This window comes from Zosterops lateralis (assembly GCF_965231275.1).
Source record: "Zosterops lateralis genome assembly, chromosome: 3".
NCBI classification, from domain to species: domain Eukaryota; kingdom Metazoa; phylum Chordata; class Aves; order Passeriformes; family Zosteropidae; genus Zosterops; species Zosterops lateralis.
In genome coordinates, this window is record NC_139764.1 from 22,410,426 (window position 1) to 22,434,346 (window position 23,921).

Here is a 23,921-nt window from a genome sequence, read left to right on the forward strand (position 1 = left end):
ATATAAGCTTTAAACATATCCCATGAGGAATTAAGTAACAACACAACCTTGAAACTAAAATTAATATTAATCCATGTAGAGATTTTTTCAAAGGGGAAAAAAATAAAAAAGAAAGGTGCTAAAAATAAAAGACGAATTGATGTTGATTCCTAATAAATGGGAAATCTTAACCTGTATGATACTACAATTTGCAGAAGACTGGCACAAGATAATATTTAAGCTTGGTCTAAAAGCAAGCACTACTTCATTGGTACAAATTGTAATTGGAGACATCAGCGTTAGTATAAGCTTCCCAACGAAATTGTGAATTTGTGAGACATACAACTATATACTTTCTATCTTGTTTTGAACAGCTGCACATATATTTAACTCAGATGAAATTTCCTTTCTAAAGCTAGCCTTGGAGCTCTCAGCATCACTTGGTAGTGCCAGTGCTAGTGAATTCATAGCAATGGCAAAAGCTAAGATACTAAAGAAAAGGCCATTTTGTCTACATTCTGAGCCATCATTCAGCTATCAGGTAAAATACCAAAAGATTTGTTCACAGAAATTAATTAGTCAGAAATGAAAGATTATCCAAGATTTCTGTTCTGATTGATGTTACCTCAAAAATATTGGATCACACATTTGTTGGAACTAAAAAGAGGATACAACCTGAGAAAACACAAGAATACCCTAAAAAATGGTAGTATTGATATTATTTTTAGTCAGCAATTTTTTCTTAATTTCATTTGGTATCAAAAACACCATGCAACTGACCTGCACAATTTTATTAATACCTAGATTTTCATCTCCTTCCCACTATAAATTCATCCTGCAATCCCACAATGCTAGTGCAGAAACAGCATTCAAATTTGGAACTGAAAACCTGAAATACAGTAATTTAAGTAATGCTGAGGTTGTTTGTATTTGACATTTCAGAATCTTGGCCAATGTACTTTAGGAAAGGAAAATATCTTGCATTTGACATCAGGAGTGGTTGGCACAAGAACAGCTACTGTAATCAGCATCACTCCCAAACAAAACTAATTGACAACTAAAAAGTGATTGATGCTAGAAAGGCACAAGAGGAGTGACACACTTAGAAGAAAAACAGAAATACCATTTTTAAAAAGTACAAAAACATTCAGAGAAAAATGAAAAAATTACCATTGAAGTACATCTCTATGAATGGTTAATGTGAAAATCTATCCTGAAAGAACTGGGGCACTAAAAGGAAACAAAACAAAGCAATCTGCTATCTTACTGTGTGAATAGAACCTTGACCAAAACACGCCTAAAGCATGGTTTCTAGTTCAGTAGCAACAACCCAGATCAAATCTGATTCACACTGGCTATTCATCTGAAATACCATTACTGCAGCTGCTACATTAATCCAGCTTTTAGCACTATTTCCTCCTCCTCCTTCATCCTTTGCTGTGTGCAAGGCACTCCCAAAAAAGGATGTGGCCACCATGGTTAAGCCTTCAGGAAAAGAGCATTAGTGGCATTTAGATGATGTGTTTTCTTTTCCTTTCTTTTGCTTTACCAGTTGCAAACATCTTAATAAAAATAACAGTGAAACAGGTCTCATTTCAAAGGCTGATCATTTAACATATACTCAAGTGCTCTTTACATTTTTAATCTTGCCAAACATGCCTTTATTAACAGGCATTGTATTACAGCAGCACTAATGATAAAATGCCAAAGTGGCATTTAGAACTTTATGAATGTGAAGCTCACTGGCAACACCACAAATCAAACAAAAAAGGACCAAGAATGCATAGGGGCTTTAAAAAAAAAAAATCATATGAATAAATATGCAAGCATAATAATTAGCATACTGTTTTCAACTGCAATGCTACTATTTTCATCTCAAATTTCACACCAGCACCTATTTAATCTTGGGGACACTACTGTTTGAGGATGGAAAGAAACATCACATCTGTTGCACATTACATACTAGCAGTACTGAATTACAAGGATTTTGACCTGTTTGAAGGAAAAGGTAGGAGGAATCTGTTCTTCTGGAAAGAGTTACTACTCCATAGGCAGATTTACTGGGTAAAAGACCTGGCAACAAATTGTCTCACCAATTTACCCACAAACACACTGTAAGAATTAGATCCAAATTAAACTGAATGCAAAAACCTTTCACATCAGGTCCTACGTAAAAAAACCAAAACAAAACAAATAAGAGGCAGAAATTACACAGTTCAAATCTTCAATACTCAAGGAAAGTACTCTGGGTTTTTCCATGAGACATTATCACACAAAGCTGTCTTTAGCAGGTAGACACAGCTCTTCAGCAAAACTAGCAGACTTCAAACTATTCCAGAAGAGTGATTTGCAGTTTAGCACCACCTCACCAGCTCTCTCATGAAAAGCCAGAATTCCAAAGGAAATAAAACACAACCCAGTAACACAGCAAAACAAACCACAATACACCTTTTGGACAAAAAAAAAAAAGAACCCTAAAACTGCCCCCACTCTTCCCACACAGCTTTTTTGCAGTGAAGTAGCCAAGTGGGAACAGTAAAAGAAGACATGGCTAGTACAGACTCTAATTAAGCCCGATAGATGGATGTATCAAACAAGCTCGTTCTGCCAACTTAATGATTCAGCTTAAAGAACTGGGAGATCTCCTCCTGACTTCTGTCAGAGTCAAGTACATCTGCTGAGTGCATTTGAAGATTCTGCCTCTTGTAAGATAACCTTTTCCTCTGTGCATAAGAATTACCATGAAGTTCAGCAGAGAATGATGTACCAAAGAAAAGATGATGCTAGTTTTGTGGAAAAATCAATCAGGGTCCCCGAAAAAGCTAGACACAAATGGCTTAATATTTTCCCCATGAACACAGGATTTATATATACATATATAAAAATACATATATGTATATATTTACACACACACTAGAGGTAAAGATAAGTACCACAATTTAAGTACTTCCATTCATTTAGCTGCCCCTACTTTATTTTAAAGACTATATCCTTAAGTCCAAAAGAATTCAAAGCAGAAAGTGGTGTGTTTTCAGCTTCAGTATAAATCAAACAGATTAATGAAGAAACAGAATTTGACCTTTCAATAAACCCGTTCAAAGTTGATCACATTTCCCAAACAGGTTTCCAGTTTTGCTTTATAAATTATGGATCATTAACTCTCAAACACACCAGTGTGCAAGGTTCATGAGATGCATCTGGAGGTTCATTCATGCCTCTGACCATATGTACAAGTTTAGCAACAGCTCCAATAACCACAACATATAGAGATATTATCTATCACAGCAAGAACTTGTTACCAACTTAAAATCTTCTAACAGGAAGTAGTTTCATTCCATCAAGTAACTCTCCATAACTCCAACAGGAATTTGGAGCTCTAATGACTTACCTGTGAACATAATGCAACTGATGGACTGAATCGATGGCTATCACCATTTCAGCCAAATAAAAACGAGCCATATCTTCAGGGAGTCTGTCCTCAAACTTGCTGAGCAATGTAAGCAGGTCTCCTCCAACATAGTAATCCATAACCAGGTACTAAGGAGTGGGAAGGATAAAAGAACAGAGTGAGGGGGGAAAGAATCATAATTTATTGAGTGAATAAAAGACTAAATACTCATTAAAGCATAAAAACTAATTTACTGCAAAAATTATTATGGACTAAAAAAACCTAACCAAGATGCTTAGGTGCTCTGAAAACAGTAGTCAGTACAGCTGCAGTTTAATATTTAGCCTACTTGAATATTTTTCATATTTATACCCCCCCAAATACAGTAAGCCTCATGACGAAATAGTATCAACTTCATCCACAGTCCCATCACCAAACATGAAATATTTAGATCCTGTGGATTCCCATAAGAAAACAGCACCCTTTGTTGCAATGATAAAGGAGTAAGGATTAAAGTACAGACCTATAAAAATGAAACAAGTGTGTAAATTTGTAATCTCATTTACGTTGCCCTAATTTCCAAGGCTTCCCCTCCCCTCTTTTCCTACCATCTTCTTTTCTCATTAAACAAACTACTTTGGAGAGTAAAGTTTTTAGACTATTCAGATTAAGGCTAAGTCTGAGAGATTTCCAGTGACCCACAGCATAATTCCAGAAACTGTTGACATTACACATGATACAGGACCTGGCAACATAAACTACATGTCACCTTCTCTAATTGAAAGGATGAAGAAAAATACTGATTTCTTATGTATTAATGAAACATAAAACTTGCCAGCCATAAAAGTGGATGCAAAAATTTTAAAGAAATCAGAGCCCTTCTGCATTTTACTGTATATACAGAATAAAATGTCACTTCTTTTAGCAACATAGTTAAAATGACTGGAAAAAGTGAAACTTAAGTGTGAAACTCAGGATTAATATATTTTAGCTTAGCTTAGTTTGTTTTTTATTATGAAACAGCACCTGAAAGGGCAAATGGGGAAAAGAAAAAAAAATCAAACTAATTATAGCTAACAAACTAATTATAAACATTCTAATTTAACATGCACTGCTGAGACATTACCTTCAAACATCATTGTGGACAGTTTAATGAGAATCACAGAATATCCTGAGCTGGAAGGGACCCACAAGGATCACCAAAGTCCAGCTCCTGGCCCTTCACAGGACAGCCCCAAGAATAAAATCACATGCCTGAGAATAAATTTCCACTGGACTATCTGAAAGGTTTTGCTTAGAGCTCCAGCCTGTTTCCAGGAAGGCAGCCTTATCTGCATTTGAAGCAGTGACTCTTAAGAAGACCATAAATAATAAAAAATATTGAAAATGTAATAATGTATACCCGATTTGTTTCTTTAAAATTCTGAAAATATGACCTAAAGGGACTATTTACATTAGTTCCCCTACTATGTTTGTCTTTGCCATTTTCAGAAAAAGACACTAAAATATGAAAAAAAAAGTCTGAAATATTATGCCAGCTCTAGGGAAGATGAGGAGCAGGCAGAAATCTTACATCTATTTCTTTTCCTTCCTATTTTCCATAATAATAAAGGTGATGAACCAAGATTTTAACAGCTTGATACAGAATAACATGGGCATACTCATTGATTCCAAGTGCATAAGAAAGCACAAAAGGCATTTCCATAAGATTTTAAAGATGTTGATAGTCAAATTTTCATCTGTTGCTTTGTGACAGGAATAATAAATTTCTTAAATGATGCTCACAATCCTTACAAAAGATAAGTATCTTCTATTCAGTGGTGCTCCTACACTCCTTCTGGAACAAGATTGATTGTATTAGTTTCTTGTGTTTTACAGTTTTAGAAAATGCATTAAGCCTTTGGAACTTCAGATATTTATTACTAAATTATGCATTGTACAGACATCTCCAAGAGCTGAACTTACTGCTTTAAAAGTATATTGAAAAAAATCTCTTTTGATGTGGGATCTCTGTGCTCATTCTTCACCACATTTAAAACCTCTGCAACTCAGCTACTGGATATAGCAAAATAATGGAATTTTGGATCTTAAAACAGAGGATTTTGCACTTCCTCCTATGTTTGCAAGAGCAACATAGTAGCCTAATGACACAGAAACATTCAACTCCTTGAATAAACCGACACTTAAAACTGTAACTCAGAGTATTAAGCTGTGAAAATGAATACATGCATAGGAATGACAGTTAAATCTAAAAACTAAATTTTACATGAAAAAAATTCCATCAAATATCCATGTCCTTATAAAAAATAGGGACTTTTTAAAGCTTCAGAAATACTTTCTAAATGTACACAATCCAAGTCTCAAATACTTCTCAAAATACTACTGTATGACAGCACCATCTTTCCAAGAGGAAGAAAAAGCATACATTCAAGAGCTCTAAATTCTAGTAACTAGTGGAAGCTTAACAGAGGCATTTAATCCTAAATCACAGATTCATTTCATGGAAGGGACCTCTTCAGACCTCATCTGCTCAAGTAAGGCCAGCTAGAAAAGACTGATGATGAGTGTCTCCAGCTGGGGTTTGAGTATCTCCCAATAAAGAAGGGTCTTCTCATTTTCTGATGAAACTCCACGTTTCAGGTTGTGTCCACTGGCTCCTGTCCTTTCCCCAGGCAGCACTGAGAGGAACTGAGCTCCCTTGTCTTGATTTCCTCCACTGGGTGTTTACACACATTGATGATAATCTCCCTCTCCATCCTACATATATTTGGGCTGAAGAATCCCAGCTCTCTGTACAGGAAGGATGCCCCAGTGTCTCAGTCATCTTTCCGGCCTCACAATGCACTTGCTCCAGTAGTTCCATCTCTCTTTTGTCCTGGGGAGCTCAGATCTGGACACAGCATTTCAGGTGCAGATGAGGCAGGGCTGAGCAGAGAGAAAGGACCTCCCCTGACCTGCTGGCAACACTTTTCCTTGCAGCCCAGAATACTCCTGGCCTATTTTACTGCAAGAGTGCGTTGCTGGCTCGTGGTTAAGCTTGTTATCTGCCAGGACCTCAAGTAAAGCTGCTTTCCAGTCACCTGGCCCCCAGCATGTACTGGGTTTCTTTTATTCCACCCCAGGTGCACAGCACTGCCTTTCTCTTTGTGGAACGTCATGTGAGTTTTCATTCTGTGCACTTCTCCACTCTGTTGAGGTCCATCTCAAGGCAAGCAACAGTCACTGGTCAAGCACATCTACTGCTTAATCTACACAGATTTTTTTTAAAGGCCACTTGTGTTACACATGATTTTAATAAAAAGCATATGGAGAACTAGTGATGGTACAAACTCTCAGTATTCCTGATATTTTGCCCAGCAGGCTGCAGAACTAGCTCCTGTCAGCAAACTATCAAAGATGAAGAACAGAACCTGCTCTGTGCTTAGTGGAAACAAGGAAACTGGCAAGAACAAAACAAATTCTATCAGGCTGTTGTGGAATATATAATACTTTGCTTGAAGTGTTGTTAATGATAAGATCAGAATTACACAATACAAGAGATTATTTTTACTGTCCACATTAACAAAGCAGGAAGCTGGCTGGGAGGTATTTTTGCCAACAGTTAGATTTACAAATGCAGAGTCCCATTGCTATACAAATCTACTGAAATCCATGGATCCCCAGGCATCTAAACTGACCAAAGGAAGTGCAACAGAATGGCAAAAAACACTGCAAGTCTGCAAGAGTTCCAGGTATAGCACTTTTTGTACTGGACAGACTGGGAAGAAAAAATGGCTGTGGCTGTATAGTAGATTTAAAAAAAAAAAATTGTTAGAATTGCTAATGATAGAGAATCCAAAGCACGAGGCAATAAAACCCAAATAATCAAAAGCCATCAATGCATAGCTGTTTACTTTTTCAGGCATAAATATTACCAAAATTGTATCAGAATCAAAACACTTTTTAAGTGGGAAAGATTTTATAGAAAATTGGCCACTTTTCCTCATATTAGTTCCCTTTTGTGAGTCATTCAAAATACTCAAAAATTAAATAACATAAAAGAGACATTTTAATCTACAACTACAGCTTCCAACTCTTATTTATGAGCATTTAATGGCATTCTTCCATGCCGCAATAACATTTTATTGTTTTGTGACAGCTTACTGAGTTAAAGTCCTCAAAATAGTAAGTTGTTTCAAAACAGGGCTACTCCCAATTTCTCTCTGTAAAACAGTAATCAGCATGGTTAATCATTAAAAATTAAAGTAAAATAGAAAATCTACATTAGTAAGTGCACTTTTAATTTTATTAATCAATTAAATTGGAATGACAAATTGTAAGAAAGAATCTGTAGATAGACCAAGGTTTATCAACAAATGCAAGGTGGTTTAGAAAACAAACCTGCCTTCCTGAGGTATTTATAGCAAAACTTTCAAGGCAGTCTCCACCTTTCAGAATTTTATGGAAAAATCACAGATCCTCATATGGTCTGTATGGCCCAAAACACAAAATTAACAAATAAACTACTTTTCTGTCTCAAATCACAACCAAGATGCTGCATATCCACACAGATATATATATAAAAGCAACACTTACTAAATAGTTTTCATCCTGGAATGCATAATGTAATGTTGTGATCCACTGGTTATCTCCATTCACTAACACATCTCTTTCTTCTCGAAAACAGGCTGTCTAAAGGGGAGAAAAATATTATAGGCATTAGGTAAAATATATAAAGAAAAACATTTAGCAAGTTGACTGTGCTTTGACATTATATTTGGGGGGGTGGAATCAAAATTGCCTCTCACTTATGTGGTCATTTATTACCCTATCCAAACATGACAAAATCTAAAAAAAAATAGATAGGAGAAGAGCCCACCTTCTTCAAACTTTAACAATTGTACTTCTCTGTACTGTTAAGTGAGGCAAAAGGAGAAATAAGCTGCTGCTTCCCATTGTCTAAAATGTCAAAATCTTGATGTATCAATAATGGCAGAATAGCAATGTGTGATTATGAAAAAAACAATCAATAATGGTATTAGATAACTGTAACTGCACTAGCAGTCAGAGAGCTGGAATCTGGAGTCTTATGTTGTTTTATCTCATCATGCTGTTAGTCTAGTTTTACACTTGAGTTTTCACATAAGGTTCTCTTCATTTGAAAGCAGCTGCCAATAACTCCATGTAGTCATCACTTGATAATCATTATCCACTTTCTCCACACCCCTTGCTCAGGAAAAGCAGAGAGAAGTGAATATTGCTCTTGCCAGATATAAGCTGTTGATCAGACATCCCAAGAGGTTTCCCCTCAATACACTGGAAAGAAAAACAGGAGGCAGGAGGTGCCTTCGTATCAAATGGAACAGAGGAGGAACAAGAACTGCCAACAAATGTTTTAATTGTGGAACACGGGTTTGTACAAAGCAAAAGAAGATAAAATGTGAAGAAAACCAAGTGCAAAGCAGCAAGGCATTTAATCCAATGAAGGTCTTGCAACTTGCCCTGAGTACTGAAAAAAAACTTCAGCAGAAATAACTTTGCAGAATGACAGACAAAAATGGCCAAACAATGAAAAGCCAAAAAGAAGCTACAGCAAAGAAGTCCCATAAATATTTTGAAGGGAGTGAGTTCTGAAGTGAATATCACAAGAAAACAAAAGGTACCAAATAACAAAGCAAACACATGATTTTGTTCAGAAAAAAATATCTAAAAGACAGTGCAAAGGAAAGAATAATATTGTACGGGCTCTATTTAGAATAGAGAGTTTGAGAAAAAACACATATTTTATACCAGCACACTCTGCTCTTCACAAAGATGTTTCATCATTTTGAACCCTGCTCTGTCTCTTCCATCTTCAAGACAGTTAAGTTTAAAGGAAATTCAAAAGCCTTTGCTTTTTATTTTTTCAGTTTAATTTCCAAATCCAATAGGAAAATAGCAGACCTCTGACATGGCTTTTGCTGGCTGTGAGATTTTGAAAGTTAAGAATGAAAAGTGAAATATCATTTGAGACTGAGATATGCACAAGAATACATGCAGCAAAAAAACAGAGCAGCAAGTAACTCCTTCCTCCAAGCAAATAAACCATCACAAGTCCTTTTCTTGGTGAATACAGTGAGCAAGAACTATCCAGACCAGGAAAAATTAAGGTGACATATTTTAATCATTGCACAATGCAGAAGATAAATCAGTGAAATTTGAGAAAATAGCAAGACATAAAACAAATATCTTCAGAGGATATTGAATGAAAAATAGACATGGGGTAGCAGAATGAGCATGGATCATCTTCAGAAGGAAGAAAAGATATTTGATGCTTCAGCTTGATTTTTTTCCTTCCTTGTTTGTAAACTCTTGACATATTTCAGAGAGAAAGAACTATGAATTCTTGTTTTCATGAGGATGAATAACAGGTAGTTTCTCTACTTGTTATGACACAATTCACAGGATTAGTTAGTAGGGAGTTTATATAATTCCACTTGTTTTTGCCATGATTTGACAAAAGACCATGCATTCCTTGAGCACTCCAGACACCCACCTCTGGGCAGCATGCCTGGAGCTGAAGCAACAGCTACTATCACAGTAGATCACAGCTGAGACAGCAACAGCCAGATTTGAAGTGGTAAAAAAAAAATCCAACAACAACAAAAAGAGACAGTAGCAGTGGTTATTTTTAATTACTGTAACATGGCTCAATCAGGCTTTTTTAAAATGAAGCTTCTTTTTGGGCCTGCCATTATTCCAGCATTACATTTCATCTTCCCTAGGCAGTCTCCTTGAACTCTTGGCAGTGATCTCCAGAGGTCATCTGATCCAACTCTCTGTCACAGGAAAGCCAACTCAGGGCTGTGGTCATGTCTCTCCTGTTATCATGGCCTTCAAGCAGCAAAGAATTTGACTTGCTCTGTTTTTTGGTGCTCATGTTCTCACAGCTCAAAGTCAGCACCTGCTGGGGGTGCTGACTGCTTCCATGCTGCCCAATATTTGTCCTGGTCTGTCCCAAGCCTCATCTGGCAGCAGCGTGGCACACTTGTAACTCTAAGTGACTGTCAACGCTCAGGGTAACAGGTCTGGGAGTGTAACAGCAAGATGTCACACACTTCCAGGTACTCCTTGTATCAGTAACATTCCCAGTTCTACATCCCATCTCAACAGTGGCTAGCATTTGGAAAATTTATGCTCTGTATTATACAAAAAAGAACACTGACTTTGCAAAGTGCATAATTTTATCATAACAAAGTTTTTGCACTCAGAGCTTGCAGTCCTCAACCTTAATCTGGCATTCTCAAGCCTTTTTTGAGTACATACTCCCTTTCTGCTTTTACAAATGACTCCCACTTCCCACACTGTTGATACAGGGGTATATGAAAATATAGATCTTTCTATATGCCTGTATTTTTGGAGTGCATGATTTTCCTGCCTATCTCAGTGTTAGTGCAGCATACTGCTAACAGAGCCAAAATGGGTCATTTTCCCCATCAGCAGTAAGAAGTGCATTCATGAACGTTTGAAAATGACAGGTTACAGTTGCTAAAGGTCATGCTTTATAATGCATTTTCACTCCAGATGGTTCTCTTTCCACTATATACCCATGGGTTACAAATACATGGAAAAACATAGCTGTAATTCTTTTTAGGCTAGCGGTTCAGACTTTCAGAAATTCAGCTGGACCCATGGGAAGAGTATTTTTAATACCTTGAATAGAGAAAAAATTTTGAAACCTATTTATAACTGTATGTTAATGAAAAGAAACAGTTTTCAAACTCACTTTAAAAGGGCACATTTAAAAATAGAGTGAAGCTTTATTCCTGGTCTTTTCTTTTACTGAAATAATAAAAACTTACAGTAATGACATTTGTCTTGGAGAGAAATACCTCTTTGTATCAAGACTACTGCCAGATTGCTCAGTATCTGAGTAATTTCTGGATAAAAAGGAAACACATTGTGCACATCTAACCACAATCTGCAAGCCATTTATGCTTCTTCATATGATAACATTTTCATTAAAAGAGACAGGATGTGCACACATCAGAAATTGGCTTTAATTTGTCTGAATACATTTTTTTCAAAGTGTGATGGTTTCCCATTGATCTCACTTCCTACCAAGATGTAATTAAAACATAAATGCGGAAATCAGAATAAACTTGGAAGCAGCTGAACAGCAAGGCAGCCTGAGAGCAGCAAAGTTGAGGTCTCAAATAAAAACTATATATTTATGAGTGTATTTTTAGTATGGATAGATGAAGAATTTCAAAGCAAATTAGAAGAGTTAGTTACATGTTCCATCTAAAATTAATGCACAAGTATTCAGGTGCAGACTGCATTTTATAAGCTTCTTTTCAAGGGGATCCAGGGGAAATATATCAAGGACTTTATGAAGAGCAGAGTTGCATAATGGAAGCAGGCAGCTAAGGCAAAAGCAAGGCTGGTAAAAGAGCTATTCCACCTTTTTCAGACACAAAATGGACTCCAGCTACAATGAAGAATTTTTATCACATAATTTTGCAGATTAACATTTTCAGGGAAGATGCACCCTAATTAATTTGAAACTTTCATCTTTCTGATTTTTCAGTATACTCATTGGGCCTTCACTAAGTTCTAACTACTGATAAACTAATAGGCTTGATGAGCTTTAGCTCAGCAATTACCTTCTTATAGCTCAGTAACTACCTTCCACCATGGAAAATATTTGCTAAAGTCTACATTCCCAACTGGAACAAATCACTTGTGTAGTTGGTAATTCTTGGGCAATTACAGGAAAGACCTAATGCCAAAAACATCCAGCCCCACAAAAGTCAAGATTCCAGGCCACTTTAACCCTTCTGATGAATTGCTTTAAGCTTATTTAATATTAATCTTTATACTATCAGTAAATAGTGAAGCACTTCCTCTATCCCTCTAATAAACATGGAGACTTGTGGACAGAGAAATGTCAGTTCAGCAGAGTAAGAGGGAACACAATCATGGAAAACAATATTGTAATCTTACTTCAGCTCTCTTCAGCATCTCCCACTTATTAAGTATCTTCATGGCAAAAACTTTATCTGCATTTTTCAGTTTTACTACTGCAACCTGGAAAAGAGAAATGAAAGATAAGTTACAAGAAAATGTATGTTGTTTTCATTTTTATGTAACCTTGCAGTTTTGGAGGTTTTTTCCTGAGTGTTCTGGACATAGTTTTACTGTGCACACAATGCTTCACCACCAAGACAGAAATACCACAATAGTTTAAGAAAATTCAAAGTTTATAGTAAGCTTTCCTTATGCATCACACTTTGCCTATGTATAATTTTTTCTAGGTGACCATCAATGAAGAACTGGCATTTCTGCCCATCACACTTTTTGCTCTATCACAGTGTCATGAAGCTCTCTCTGGCTTTATGCTTTATATTCCTGAACTTCAGTGCTACACACGAATATAATCTCAGAGCCCTCAAGAAAAGGTAACAGTGTAGCAGATTCTAAATCAAGATAAACAATGTGGTTTTGGTTTTAGACACAAATAAAACTGTAGGTTTGCTATAAAACAACTTCCACTCTTGTTTCAAATAATGCACTAGATTTTTTTCAGATGGAATGACTTCATGTTTTTCCACCTGAAGTTCAATGAGCTCTTTATCATGTCTGTTGAAAGCAGCAGGGAAACAGTGAAATGCACAATTTCTAGAGAGTAAAACTTAACAAAACAAGCCTACCCAGCTGCCCCTCCTCCCCTCATAGCTTCTGAAACATTAGATGCCATAGGCCTCTGTAATAATAAATTAACTAAGTTCACTGACACCATACTTTTCTGAGAATATTAGTTTCGTTTAGCTATAATGTAAGCTAACAGAGTATTTTTAGGAAAGAGGGAGGGGAGAAGTTTACACAAACTTGTTTTTACAGTTCAGGCTTCCCTGGGGTATGGAAAGCTTAGTATGTCAACCAAAATGGTTATGAAAGTGCCACAAACTCAAAGCTGCTGATCAGAACTAGATCAGCATTATCATCCCAATTCTAGAAAAGTTCAACAATCACTACATTCTAAAAATCGTTCTCCAACTATCTTGTTCTGCCTCTTCCCATTCAAAGGAATCTTAAAACTAAAGCAGATAAACTGTGTGCATGTGGTTACAAACCAACATGCTGTCACACAGATTATCATCATCTTCATCCTGCAGGCCAGAGACAACAAAAAAAAAAACAACGAAGGTTGAATCCTACATTCCTTTCACCTCTTTCATAATCAGGAAACCAGCAATGTGTGAAGACAGTGCTAACAGAAAAGAAAATACCGGATCAGACAGTTTGAAGAAGGTGTCATGCAAACCTCTTTCAACCATCTTCAAATGTGTCATTAACTGCAGCAGCTTCACAAACGAGGCAAAAGCGCAGGTTGAAGGCTTGCAATAAATACTCTGACGTCTAAACCAATGTGTATCTCCCAGTGCAGCTCTTGCCTGGCTATGGATTCACAGGCCAAGCAGCTGCCACTTCCCATATGTGCATTATTGGCCCTGCCCTTGACACTGCTGCAGGGGGAGGGAGGGGCGGGAAGATGAAAAGAAAAGATAAGACAGAAAGGTACTACATTTATTTGTTTAAACTCGTTTATGGACTGAAATTTTTAAAGGTTACTTCACATGAGGTTCAAGTTCAGATTTAGAATCCATTAAGGAACTTTCAGATTTGAAAAACAATAAGGTGTTGTTACATTCTCCTAAAATATAATAATTTTAATTCATAAAGAATTTTTGCTCTGCTGTGCATGGTAACCCAAGACTGAGAATCACAGGGTTTTTCTGAGGGAAAGATGAATCTTCTGCAGTGATACCCAGCCCAGAGAGTGGATTTGATCTTGATTATCCTGTGCTTTACTAGCTAAATCTTAGTTAGAAGCTCTGGTAAGCCATTATCTGTATCAATTTCTAATGAGAAATGGCAGGAGGAGAAAGTCTTAACATTGCACCTAGTCTGTATTCAAACTGCATCCTACACAACCTGGAGAACAGGAACATCCCTGCTGATGCAGCCTGTGGTGTGAAGCTACAATGCAGTTGTGCCCCAAAGACCTTTAAGGGTCTGGGGACTCTTGCAGTGAAAAATTAAAAGGCTGTTGCTCCTAAAGCTGAGTAGCTCCTACTGCCCAGCATAGAAAGTAAGCTTTTCCCCACCATTAACCATTGGAGCAGAGGCAGCCAAAGGCATAAGACAATATTTCAAGGCCAATTTCAGGGTTTCATTTCTTGCCCGTAGCGTGCTCCGTGCAAGCCTGTGTTATTCTGCGAAGGACTCTGTTATTGGAAGACACACAGTAAGACTGCACAGCTGCCTAAATTTCCAGTTTCCTATTCAGCATTCATTGGACACAACTGCAAGAGCTACAGAACTGCCTTTGGTGAAGATTTGGAACACATGCCTTCTGTGGCATGAACAAGGGCTTGGTACCCTCTGCAAATGTGTAAACAGCATTGAAGAGCGACTAAAGAACAAAAATAGACTCATATTTACCAGCTGTGTTTACAATCAGTCTGAAGCTTTTAGTCTGTGAAAGCCATTAATGTTATTCCATATCAATAATCACCACACACAAAAGACCACAGACATCATCATCATCTTTCTGCAATCACAGCATGTTTTTGGGGGTGACTCAGTGCTTTATGAAAGTAAATTCTAAAATGCTTATTCCAAGACTGCGAAAGTAAAATCTGACACTTCAGCAATGAGTAGACTGATGTAGTTTCTAATTGTAACAAAAAAAAAAATTCTGAATCATGACTACACACCCAGGCAGTGTTTACATATAAGCAGAGTATTTACTACCTACACAAAGGCACAAATACACACAGAGTTTTGTTCTGATCTCTTCCTTTCCCCAGTGAAGCTGCCAAACTGAAGAAAGAGTAATCATTCCTGTCCTAGTGATCCTGAAGCGTCTTGCTACTGGAACTTCTTAAAATTAGACTTTTTTAAAGGTTGGCGGTTTTTAATTTTTATTTTTTTTTCCTGTGAGCAGCCCAAGGAAAAAAAAAAAAAAAAAAAAAAAAAAAAAAAAAAAAAAAAAAGATTGGTATGCGCTGATGTAAACATCTTGGGTTTAGTCAGATAGAAAGTTTTTTTTCCTAGTCTTCCAACCATTTTCCATACTTCCCACAAACAGCAGTCTAGTTTGGCATGCTATCAGACCCCCTCTACCTCAAGCTTGGCTATTTGTCTCTATGATATTTGTCTGCACTTTCCTTTTACTTAAAAAGCAATAGCCTTATACAGAAAAAAAAACCTATAACAGAAGCTATTGTAGTTGAAATAAAAAGAAAGAAAAATAAGAACAATACAAGTAGAAAAGAAGATTCAGCATTGGTTTTCTTGTCCAGCAAGAACAAGCAGACAAAAAAGAATGACAAAAATTAGGAGTAACTAGCTCATTCTCAAGTTACAAAATTCATCATCTTCAAAATATCAACAATGTAACGACCTAATATTCACTAGCATAAGCATGCACTGATTTTTTTTTCAAAGCTATAAGAGAATCAACTGAAAATTTTGTATTAGATATGACTTTCCTAAAGCTGCACTTTTATACTGCTGAGGGACATCACTAAGAGCTGTTGCCTAGTTGCTTCACCTTTCCTAGCAATATTTTTCAGCTCCCAAGTTTAAAGTCTTTTTGTTTTGAGTTATGTTTTTCAAACCCTGCTGCTCAAAGCCAGCACAATGAAACACTTGAAGCCCACATTATTAATTTCACCATGATAATCCTGCTCCTCCCCCAAGCAAAACATCTGTGTTTTCTAAAGGCAGCACTCTTACATATAATTGTAAATAAGTAAATGTATGCATGCAGAGGGAAGGGGCATGTGAATAATTTGACAAAAAGGAAGCCTTCTCAGAAGGCAGAACAAAGGGTAAGGGGAAAAACAAAATTAGGAACAATGAACTCCTAGAGTTATAAGCAGTAACTAGTTTAAACCACTTTTTTTTCTGTATTAAACTTGTGAAAACAAAAAAGGAAATATTTCTTGACTATGCAAATTGAAGAAACTGAGTAGTGTAAAATCAAAATAAGAAAAAGTCTGAGACTGTGCCAAAGAAAACTTGCACTAACTTTGTAGTCTACAGAATTTCAGAATTGTGTTGATTCAGGAGACAAAAATTACCCCTCCCAGTAACCTAGAGCAACCTTGGTCTCATTTATAGTTTGCTGGAAAGAAAATACATTCTTTCGGATTTCTTAATCTGTCTCAGTAAATACAAGTATTGTGCAATTTAATATTAATATAGTTTTTTTGTGGTTTAAGTAGCAGTAAAATTTGGTGGTCCTTTTTTTCCATCTTGCTCAGATATTTACTGGTTATTTTACATGAAAGTGAGCAATTTCATATAGAACTTCTTTTCTCAGACAAATGTCTGTGTAGAACTTGTCTTTGCTAACCTAGCAAGACATATATCCTTCCAAATATTTATTAAGTCCTACTTTAAGAGCACAAAAACCCAAACATCTTCACTGAAAGAACTTCAGTTTTCCCCTTGCTGGAGATTTTGGTAATTGATAGAGCCATGCTATCTTCCTCAGATAAGGAACTAGAAAGAAACACTGTTCCTAGAAGAGAAGAACTAACCAATTACACAGACTGTCCCTAGAAGGGGACAGGGAAAGTTACATTCTCACTGCTCATGAGATGATTGACCACAAAGAACTTCCTGAGAAAGAACCATGGTTTCTTTGCGGTTTAGCTGCCGTGGAGTTTGATGCTGATTTAGCAGACAAAAATGACTTCTCTTTAAAACAGAATGTAAGGCAGGTTCAATGTATGATTCTTCTGACAAGAAGGCACTAACATCAGCAATTTTTCTTATATTTAACACAGCCTGTACATGAACTCAGCTGCAACTCTTATGGTAGCACTGACCAAGGCTAATCTTTTAAGCAGAAGTGTTTACATCAAAATGGAGATTGCAACATTCTCTGTGGTAGAGGTTTAGTCTAAAGATAAATTATCCATGAGTAACTTCAGCCATCAGTCTCCTTTATAAAGCAGCTTTACTCCAGATGGAGCAAAACCAAGAGCGATAAGGCAGCTAAATAAATACTACTTTTTTGTTATTTTTACAGCTGCCCAATGATTATATTTGCACAGAGGGATCAGAGTATGTAGTGGCACACACTACAGTGAAAATTCCTCTTCCTAACATACTACCTATAGCAGTCTGCCTTTCCATGATCACAGACTAGCAAAGACTGATTTTCACTCAAGATGCCAACATGTAAGTGAACCTGAGAACAACTTCTCTCTGTCACATGCCAGAGCCTTCAGAAATCCTCTCCTATCAAAGAGAACTCCCACTCCCAAAGGTAATGAAGACTTTGATCAGAAAAATCTTTTTCTTACTCTTTGAGTTCAAGCTCACGTGTATTTTCAGGCAGTATGAAGTATCTCCTGCAGAAGCTTTACACACTATCCACATCTTGCAGTATATTTGGCTATGAAAATCTCAGGCACTATTGTACACTAGATTGCTCTTCCTACAGTGTCCTGCATGTAAAACAAAGCTCATGCACCCAAAAGAATTAAGAAAAATGGGGCAAAAAAGCCAACACTTTAAAGTTTCCTCGACTTAGCGATCAACAGACTTGTCTGGCAACTTCAAGAAGAGACAGCTTAATCAGAAGCAGCAAAAAATTGTATGGTTTGACAGCAGTAGGTGAGTACTGAAAAAGAAAATGACATCTGCTGAAGTCCTTAAAAGAAATACAAGAAAAATATTCAAATGTTCATTAAAATAGGAAACTAAATGACAGGAAAAGAGAGATTTCTCTGTTGTTGGAATGTCACTGTTAATATTTGGCTATTCAAGCTGCTGAAATCTACTTTCAGACTATATAGTTATTGGGGAAATTAGGAATTCTTATATCTCTATACCATCAGTTACACACTGGCCTCCACCTCCTGACTGGAAAGAATTAGTCAAGCAAATTATTTATCCTCAGACAGTTGAAACGTGGTCTCTTAATCCATATGAGCCTGCCTGCTCTCAAAATTCATGAGACATAAAAAGAGCTGTCAGGGAATGTATAAAACAAGATGTACTTACATCAAACATTAGGTAGACCCATAATATCCATTACAGCTAAATAATGTAAAAACCTGTATATCAGTATCTTGTTATTAACTGTCTCTCCTCAGTGCTGCAGGTTTGCAAGAGAATTATTCAAACCCTTCCACTTCCTTCTCACACATACCTCCCCAAAGGCTCCTCGACCAATCACCTTCAGAATCTCAAAATCTTCTTTATGTAGTCGCATCTGTTTCACTTTAGATGTAAAAGGTTTGGCTGAAACAAAGGGGGAAAAAAAGAATCATTAAAAAAAAACCCACACAAAAAACAACCCACACAAAAATCAAAAAACAAGGTAACAGTAACACAAAAGAGATGCAATCAGAGGCCTAAAAACAAGGGATCATTTTGCTTATATACTTGTATATACTAAAGCCATATAACAAAGTTTAAAGCTAGAAATAACAAGTAAGAACTAAGTCAAAACTGATGTGAGAAAAACATTTATGAAGTAAGCTTGCTTTTGCCTTCTTTTAATTTAAAAAAATGGAATCAAGCTGACTATTTTTCCACAGACTTTTGAGTTCACAGACATCCACTGCATCTGTGCTATATAACTCTGGTTGCAAAAGCAATGTACAATATAATGAGTTCACTTTGGTCAATATTAATTTATTTGCCAATCAGCTAAATAATACTGTATTCAATCAAAAATGAAAATGGTGATGGATGGTAAGTGGAAGGGCAATATTGGCCTACACAATGTATTGTACAATGTTTTTGAAAACTACTTCTTCAACATAGGGGACACTTAATAGTCAATACTTGACTTTTGGAAGGAAGTTGTGCTCAAGATACTATTAACACATTCAGTGAAAAAAACAATCCCTGAATGTATTTTCATGTTAAGCTTCATTTCCCTATTCTTTTCCCCCTCTTTTTAAAATATATTTGAAAGCAGTGAGCAAAATAACGTGTTGCATTCCACACAGGTAAAACTCCAGCATTTTTTGCAATAAAAGAGTCTCAGGAGCACTGTTCCTTTCTTTCAGCCCCATTTAGCACTACAATTAACCAGCCCTGGTTCGTTAATACACGCTCTCTGCATGCATGCAAAACATTCAAGTTACTGATAGTTTTGCATCAAAATATACATAGCACAACCTTTGGCAAATAAATAAATAAATAAATAAAATTAAAACTTGAAATAATTTAGCAGGAAAAGGAGTTCTTTGTAAAATTATTGTTTTAAAGGCATGTTCAATAATTTACACAAATGAAATCCTATTACTAAAACAGATACTTCAGTAAATATGGTTCATACAAGAAGGTTGTATAATCAGGACAGAGATGGGTCTCAGAAACATGAATTCAGTTTCTGGCTCAAAGGCAGTCTAGCTCAATGATCCCAAATAAGCAACCTGAGATACTTCACCCAGTTTCACATCTATGAAAAAGGGACAGTATTTTTATAACAGACAAGGCACTTACCATCACATTCCTGAATCACAAACCCCAAAAAAGCACACTGTAAAGTCACCATTTTACAAGGCCCATAAAAACCTTATTAGTTTATACTTTCAGGGTACATGGGCCCATCTATGTCCATTTCTCTCTCTACAGAGGCTGATGGAATCAGTGCAGCTTTATTTGCAAGGAAGAGATGTAACAGGCATTGTATTGCAGAACAATTTGTTCAGAATAACATTTCTAAACAGAAATGGGGAACTGTTTCCAAAAGCTCCAAAAGCAAATGACCCTAAGTAAGAACCAAGTTAAATAAACCTAGACACATGTAAGAAACCAAATTTGACTTCTCTTAGAATTCAGTATTTTCTCTTTCTAATGTTATGAAATCATCCTTGCTAAAAACCTATAAATTCAATTTATAACTTTAATATTAATTATGCAGCCCTTCAAGGCACTACAGCACCCTTTTCCAAGAACCTACTGCCTTCTATTCAGCAAAGCAATCTTACAAACTGAGTCAAGACACAAGCTACCTGGAGTTTTGATACCTAAAAACCCCCAGAAAATGTCTTCCTCCCAGTCCTTAAAGTAGCTTTCTAAACCACATCTGAACAAGTCAAAAATGCAGGGATTTATGTTTACAGCACAGCTCTAACATTTGTGGTACAATAGATGAAACCCTGTAAAAATCTCAGGGGTTCCAAAGTCTGAACTTGGTCTCCTTTTTCTGAAGTTTCTCAGATACCAGGAATCAATTCTTTCCCAGGAATTACATCTGCTCCAACTACAGGAACATCAGCTTATGATTAAAAAAACTCAGCGTTAGGTCCAAATAATAAAGATGCAGTCATATAACACTGAGATCTCCACTACAGCGCTACTTTTGCTTTACATTTATAATAACTTTATTCAAAATATTGAATTACAAAATTAAAATACAGGTTTAATATTGCATTTTGAGTGCTGCTAAAATGCAATTTATTTAAACAGAAGTATACTATTCAAGTTCACAGAGATTCCCCAAACTTTCAATTATCTCTTATTCCTTTAAAGAAAGGTCTTGCAGCAGAAAAAGTAATAAGAAAATGTATTGCCTTACTTGGACAGCCTGAGCTGTGCTACACTAAGTGACTGAATACAAATATTAATACTACTGACGAATAGTACTGAACAAATTAAAACAAGCCATTAGAGCCTTTTAACTTGAAAAACAACTGATTGAAAACAAACATGTAGTTCTCAGCTTCAACATTTTTGACCATTATAGGCCTGGCTAGAGTACAAGGCAAAATTTCTTGCTAACAAGCAACGGCATAGCTGTTTAAACCACAATGCTCTTCCTCACTTTATATTGCAAGGAAAGGCCTGTCATTCTTTAATTATTACATTTTGAAATCTTCCAGGGTTCCCATAGGGACTCCGGAAAAATAAACATCACTATAACTACTTCAGTAAAATAAAGATGACAAAAATAGTTTTGGAGTAGGTTAAATGATTTGTAGTATCAGCTTTAGTGGAAAAGTTTGTAAAACCTCCCTCCTCTGTAACTTTTTTATCACCTCTAGCAGAGATGTCAACGTAGAGCCAAGCAGCTTTTGGAAGATAGAGCCCCAGGAGAAAAAAAAAAGAAGATTTGCCCTAGGAATGTACTCCAAATATCTTGTTCCAAAAAAGGTCAATTTGCTTTATCATCAATGTTGTTTGTCTACTGTGCAAACATCTGCTGCTCTTGTGGCAACAGCAACGTTAAGTATAACAAACTTGGCCTGGCCTGGGCTCTTGGAAGGGCTCTCTTCAGACAGCATTTCACCCATGCAGCTTTCCAGACAAGGAGGTGAACAGGCAAACCTTTTGCAACCTTTTGGCAGTGTCCTACAAGCCTTATAGAGAGAGCAAACGGTCAGGCCAGGGAATGCTTTTCAAAATAGTGTGCTCCAAGGGGTCCCTGAAAAGCAGATTTGCAGGAACACAGCCCTCATTTACACCCCCACCTTCCTAAACAGAATCAGCACAAAGCTAACAGAAAACAACACCCTTTTTTTCTGCAGGAGCTGTGGTTTCCTTCATGGCTGATACGAGAGTGACACACTTTCTCTGCAGATTTTTGAGAGCAAGAGGCAGTACGGGCATTTCCTTTGGTGCTTCATTCAGCCTACAGAAATACACAGGGGGCACAGCTGATTTTTTCCACACACACATCCCTTTTCAAAGTTGCTAGCCATGTGTGATACAGATTATGGAGCAGCAGTTGGCTGTGCCAAAGAGAACTCTTCCTCCTCCAAACGAGGGGTAAGTGTGGGCAGCCTGGCCACTGCTTCCTCCTGCTGGTTTTCAACTCAGCAAGAACTGGAAGTTCATTATATAAAACCTTCCAGTGTGTTCTCTATGGCCACATGTTAACAAGTCATACACACTGTTCATGGAGACGGCTGCTCTGAAAAATATTCTATGTTATCAGTCTCTGTGGAGGAGATGGAAAGATAAGACTTGACCTAAAAAATCTGTTCTGTGAAAACACTTGGCCACTCCACCTGGCCAGTACTTCCTATCTCACCCTGCCTGGGAAAACTGTGCCACCACCCTCTTGGCAAGATTCCTTGCACTTATTCAATCAATTACACACGGCAAGGAAAAACAATCTCCCAATCCACCCTCAGGGTAACTAATGTCCTGATGCAATAAGCTAAGCTGAGTTTTCAAACAAGGTGAACCTGCCATGGCTATTCTTTCAATTTATTTAAGTTTCTATGGGTCTTTCCCCACATTTCACGCTCTAGCCATTCATTCAATTTATGCCTATACTGCAAAACCATAAAATTCAGTAAAAGGAGAATACTAAAAGTGTTAGAAATTCAGGGTTTTTTTCAGTTGAAATTTAACCAGAACTCCCTCAGAAGTAACATGTTAAACACATAGAAAAACATTCAGGAAGAGTCTAGTTGACAAGCCAGGCATGCAGAGGAACATATGTCCTACCCCCTGGCCCTGGAAAGGCAGGATTTTATTATAATTACAACAACCATCCAGCAGAAGAGAGGCAAAACAATGGGATCTGCAGTAGTGACATTGAGCTTTAACAGTCTGTTTATCATATTTACAGTGGGGAAGCAGTTATTAGCATTACTTACAGCCTATTTAATACTAAAAGGGCTATCTTTTAAACTCCTGGAGGTGAAAGTCCACACCTTCCAAAGAGCTGACACAGGGATGGCAGTGACATGGTTGACAGCCCAATACAGTTTAGTATTGGGATTATACCTAATGACATCAAAATAGTAAAACAGCTGTATTGGATGCTTTATTGGTAAAGTTAGCCTCATGATCCTGCCTTGCTCACTCTCCCTCCAGCTCCAAGTTTCTGTCTGCAGAGCTTGGGCGGGGCTAGCCCTGGAATTCAGATTTTCCCTGGCTAACCTGCTGGCAGGTTCCTGCTTCCCCCTCACCTGCCAGTGCCCCTTTCGCTCCCCAGCACAGCACTGAAGGGAACCAGGGGTGCTGCAGGCATGGGTTGAAGTGGAAAGCAAATGAGATAAAGATCATGTTGACTGTTAAAGAAAGCGCAGCAGACCTGGAGCGGCATTGGGAATGTGTCCCCACAATCGATTTAAACAGAAAATAAAACATAACAGGACAGTGTTCAGGAATTCCTCTTGGTGTCTCACTGGTAGATAACTTTTGGATAGGCAAGCTGGCTAACTCTGCAAAGACTGGAGACTGTACCCTTGACTGACAGGTTGCAGTAAGATACCCATATCTTACCTCCCAATTTACAAAACACACTTCCTTAGTGATCCAGGCATTCCACAGCAAACCCAGCCTTCTGACCACTGCACTGCTCAATGTAAAATGCCATGTCAAGCCAAGGTATAGAAATTAAAAACTGTATCCACCAGAACTGTCAACAACAATGATGAAAGTTCATTCTGAAGGAAATAAGATTGGGAAAGAAAACCACCACCACAGAAAACTAATCACTTTCTATTTCAAGACAAAATCCCCTTTGCTTCACTAGATGAAAGTATTTATTAAAATACATAAGGAGCTTCCCCCCCCATGCAAATGAGAAAAAACC

At 37.1% G+C, this 23,921-nt stretch overlaps 1 protein-coding gene across 4 annotated transcripts in view; it reads right to left on the reverse strand.

The window, feature by feature from the left end:
- Positions 1-23,921, reverse strand: part of CDC42BPA (CDC42 binding protein kinase alpha) — a 181,482-nt gene that overhangs the window by 105,293 nt on the left and 52,268 nt on the right. For all 4 annotated transcript variants that reach the window (XM_083856233.1, XM_083856235.1, XM_083856236.1 and 1 more), the window contains 4 exons: positions 18,564-18,655; positions 12,332-12,415; positions 7,943-8,038; positions 3,368-3,516 (listed from right to left, as the gene is read on the reverse strand). In XM_083856233.1, the coding sequence (XP_083712359.1) occupies positions 3,368-3,516; positions 7,943-8,038; positions 12,332-12,415; positions 18,564-18,655 (421 nt within the window). The remainder of the gene's footprint in view (positions 1-3,367; positions 3,517-7,942; positions 8,039-12,331; positions 12,416-18,563; positions 18,656-23,921) is intronic.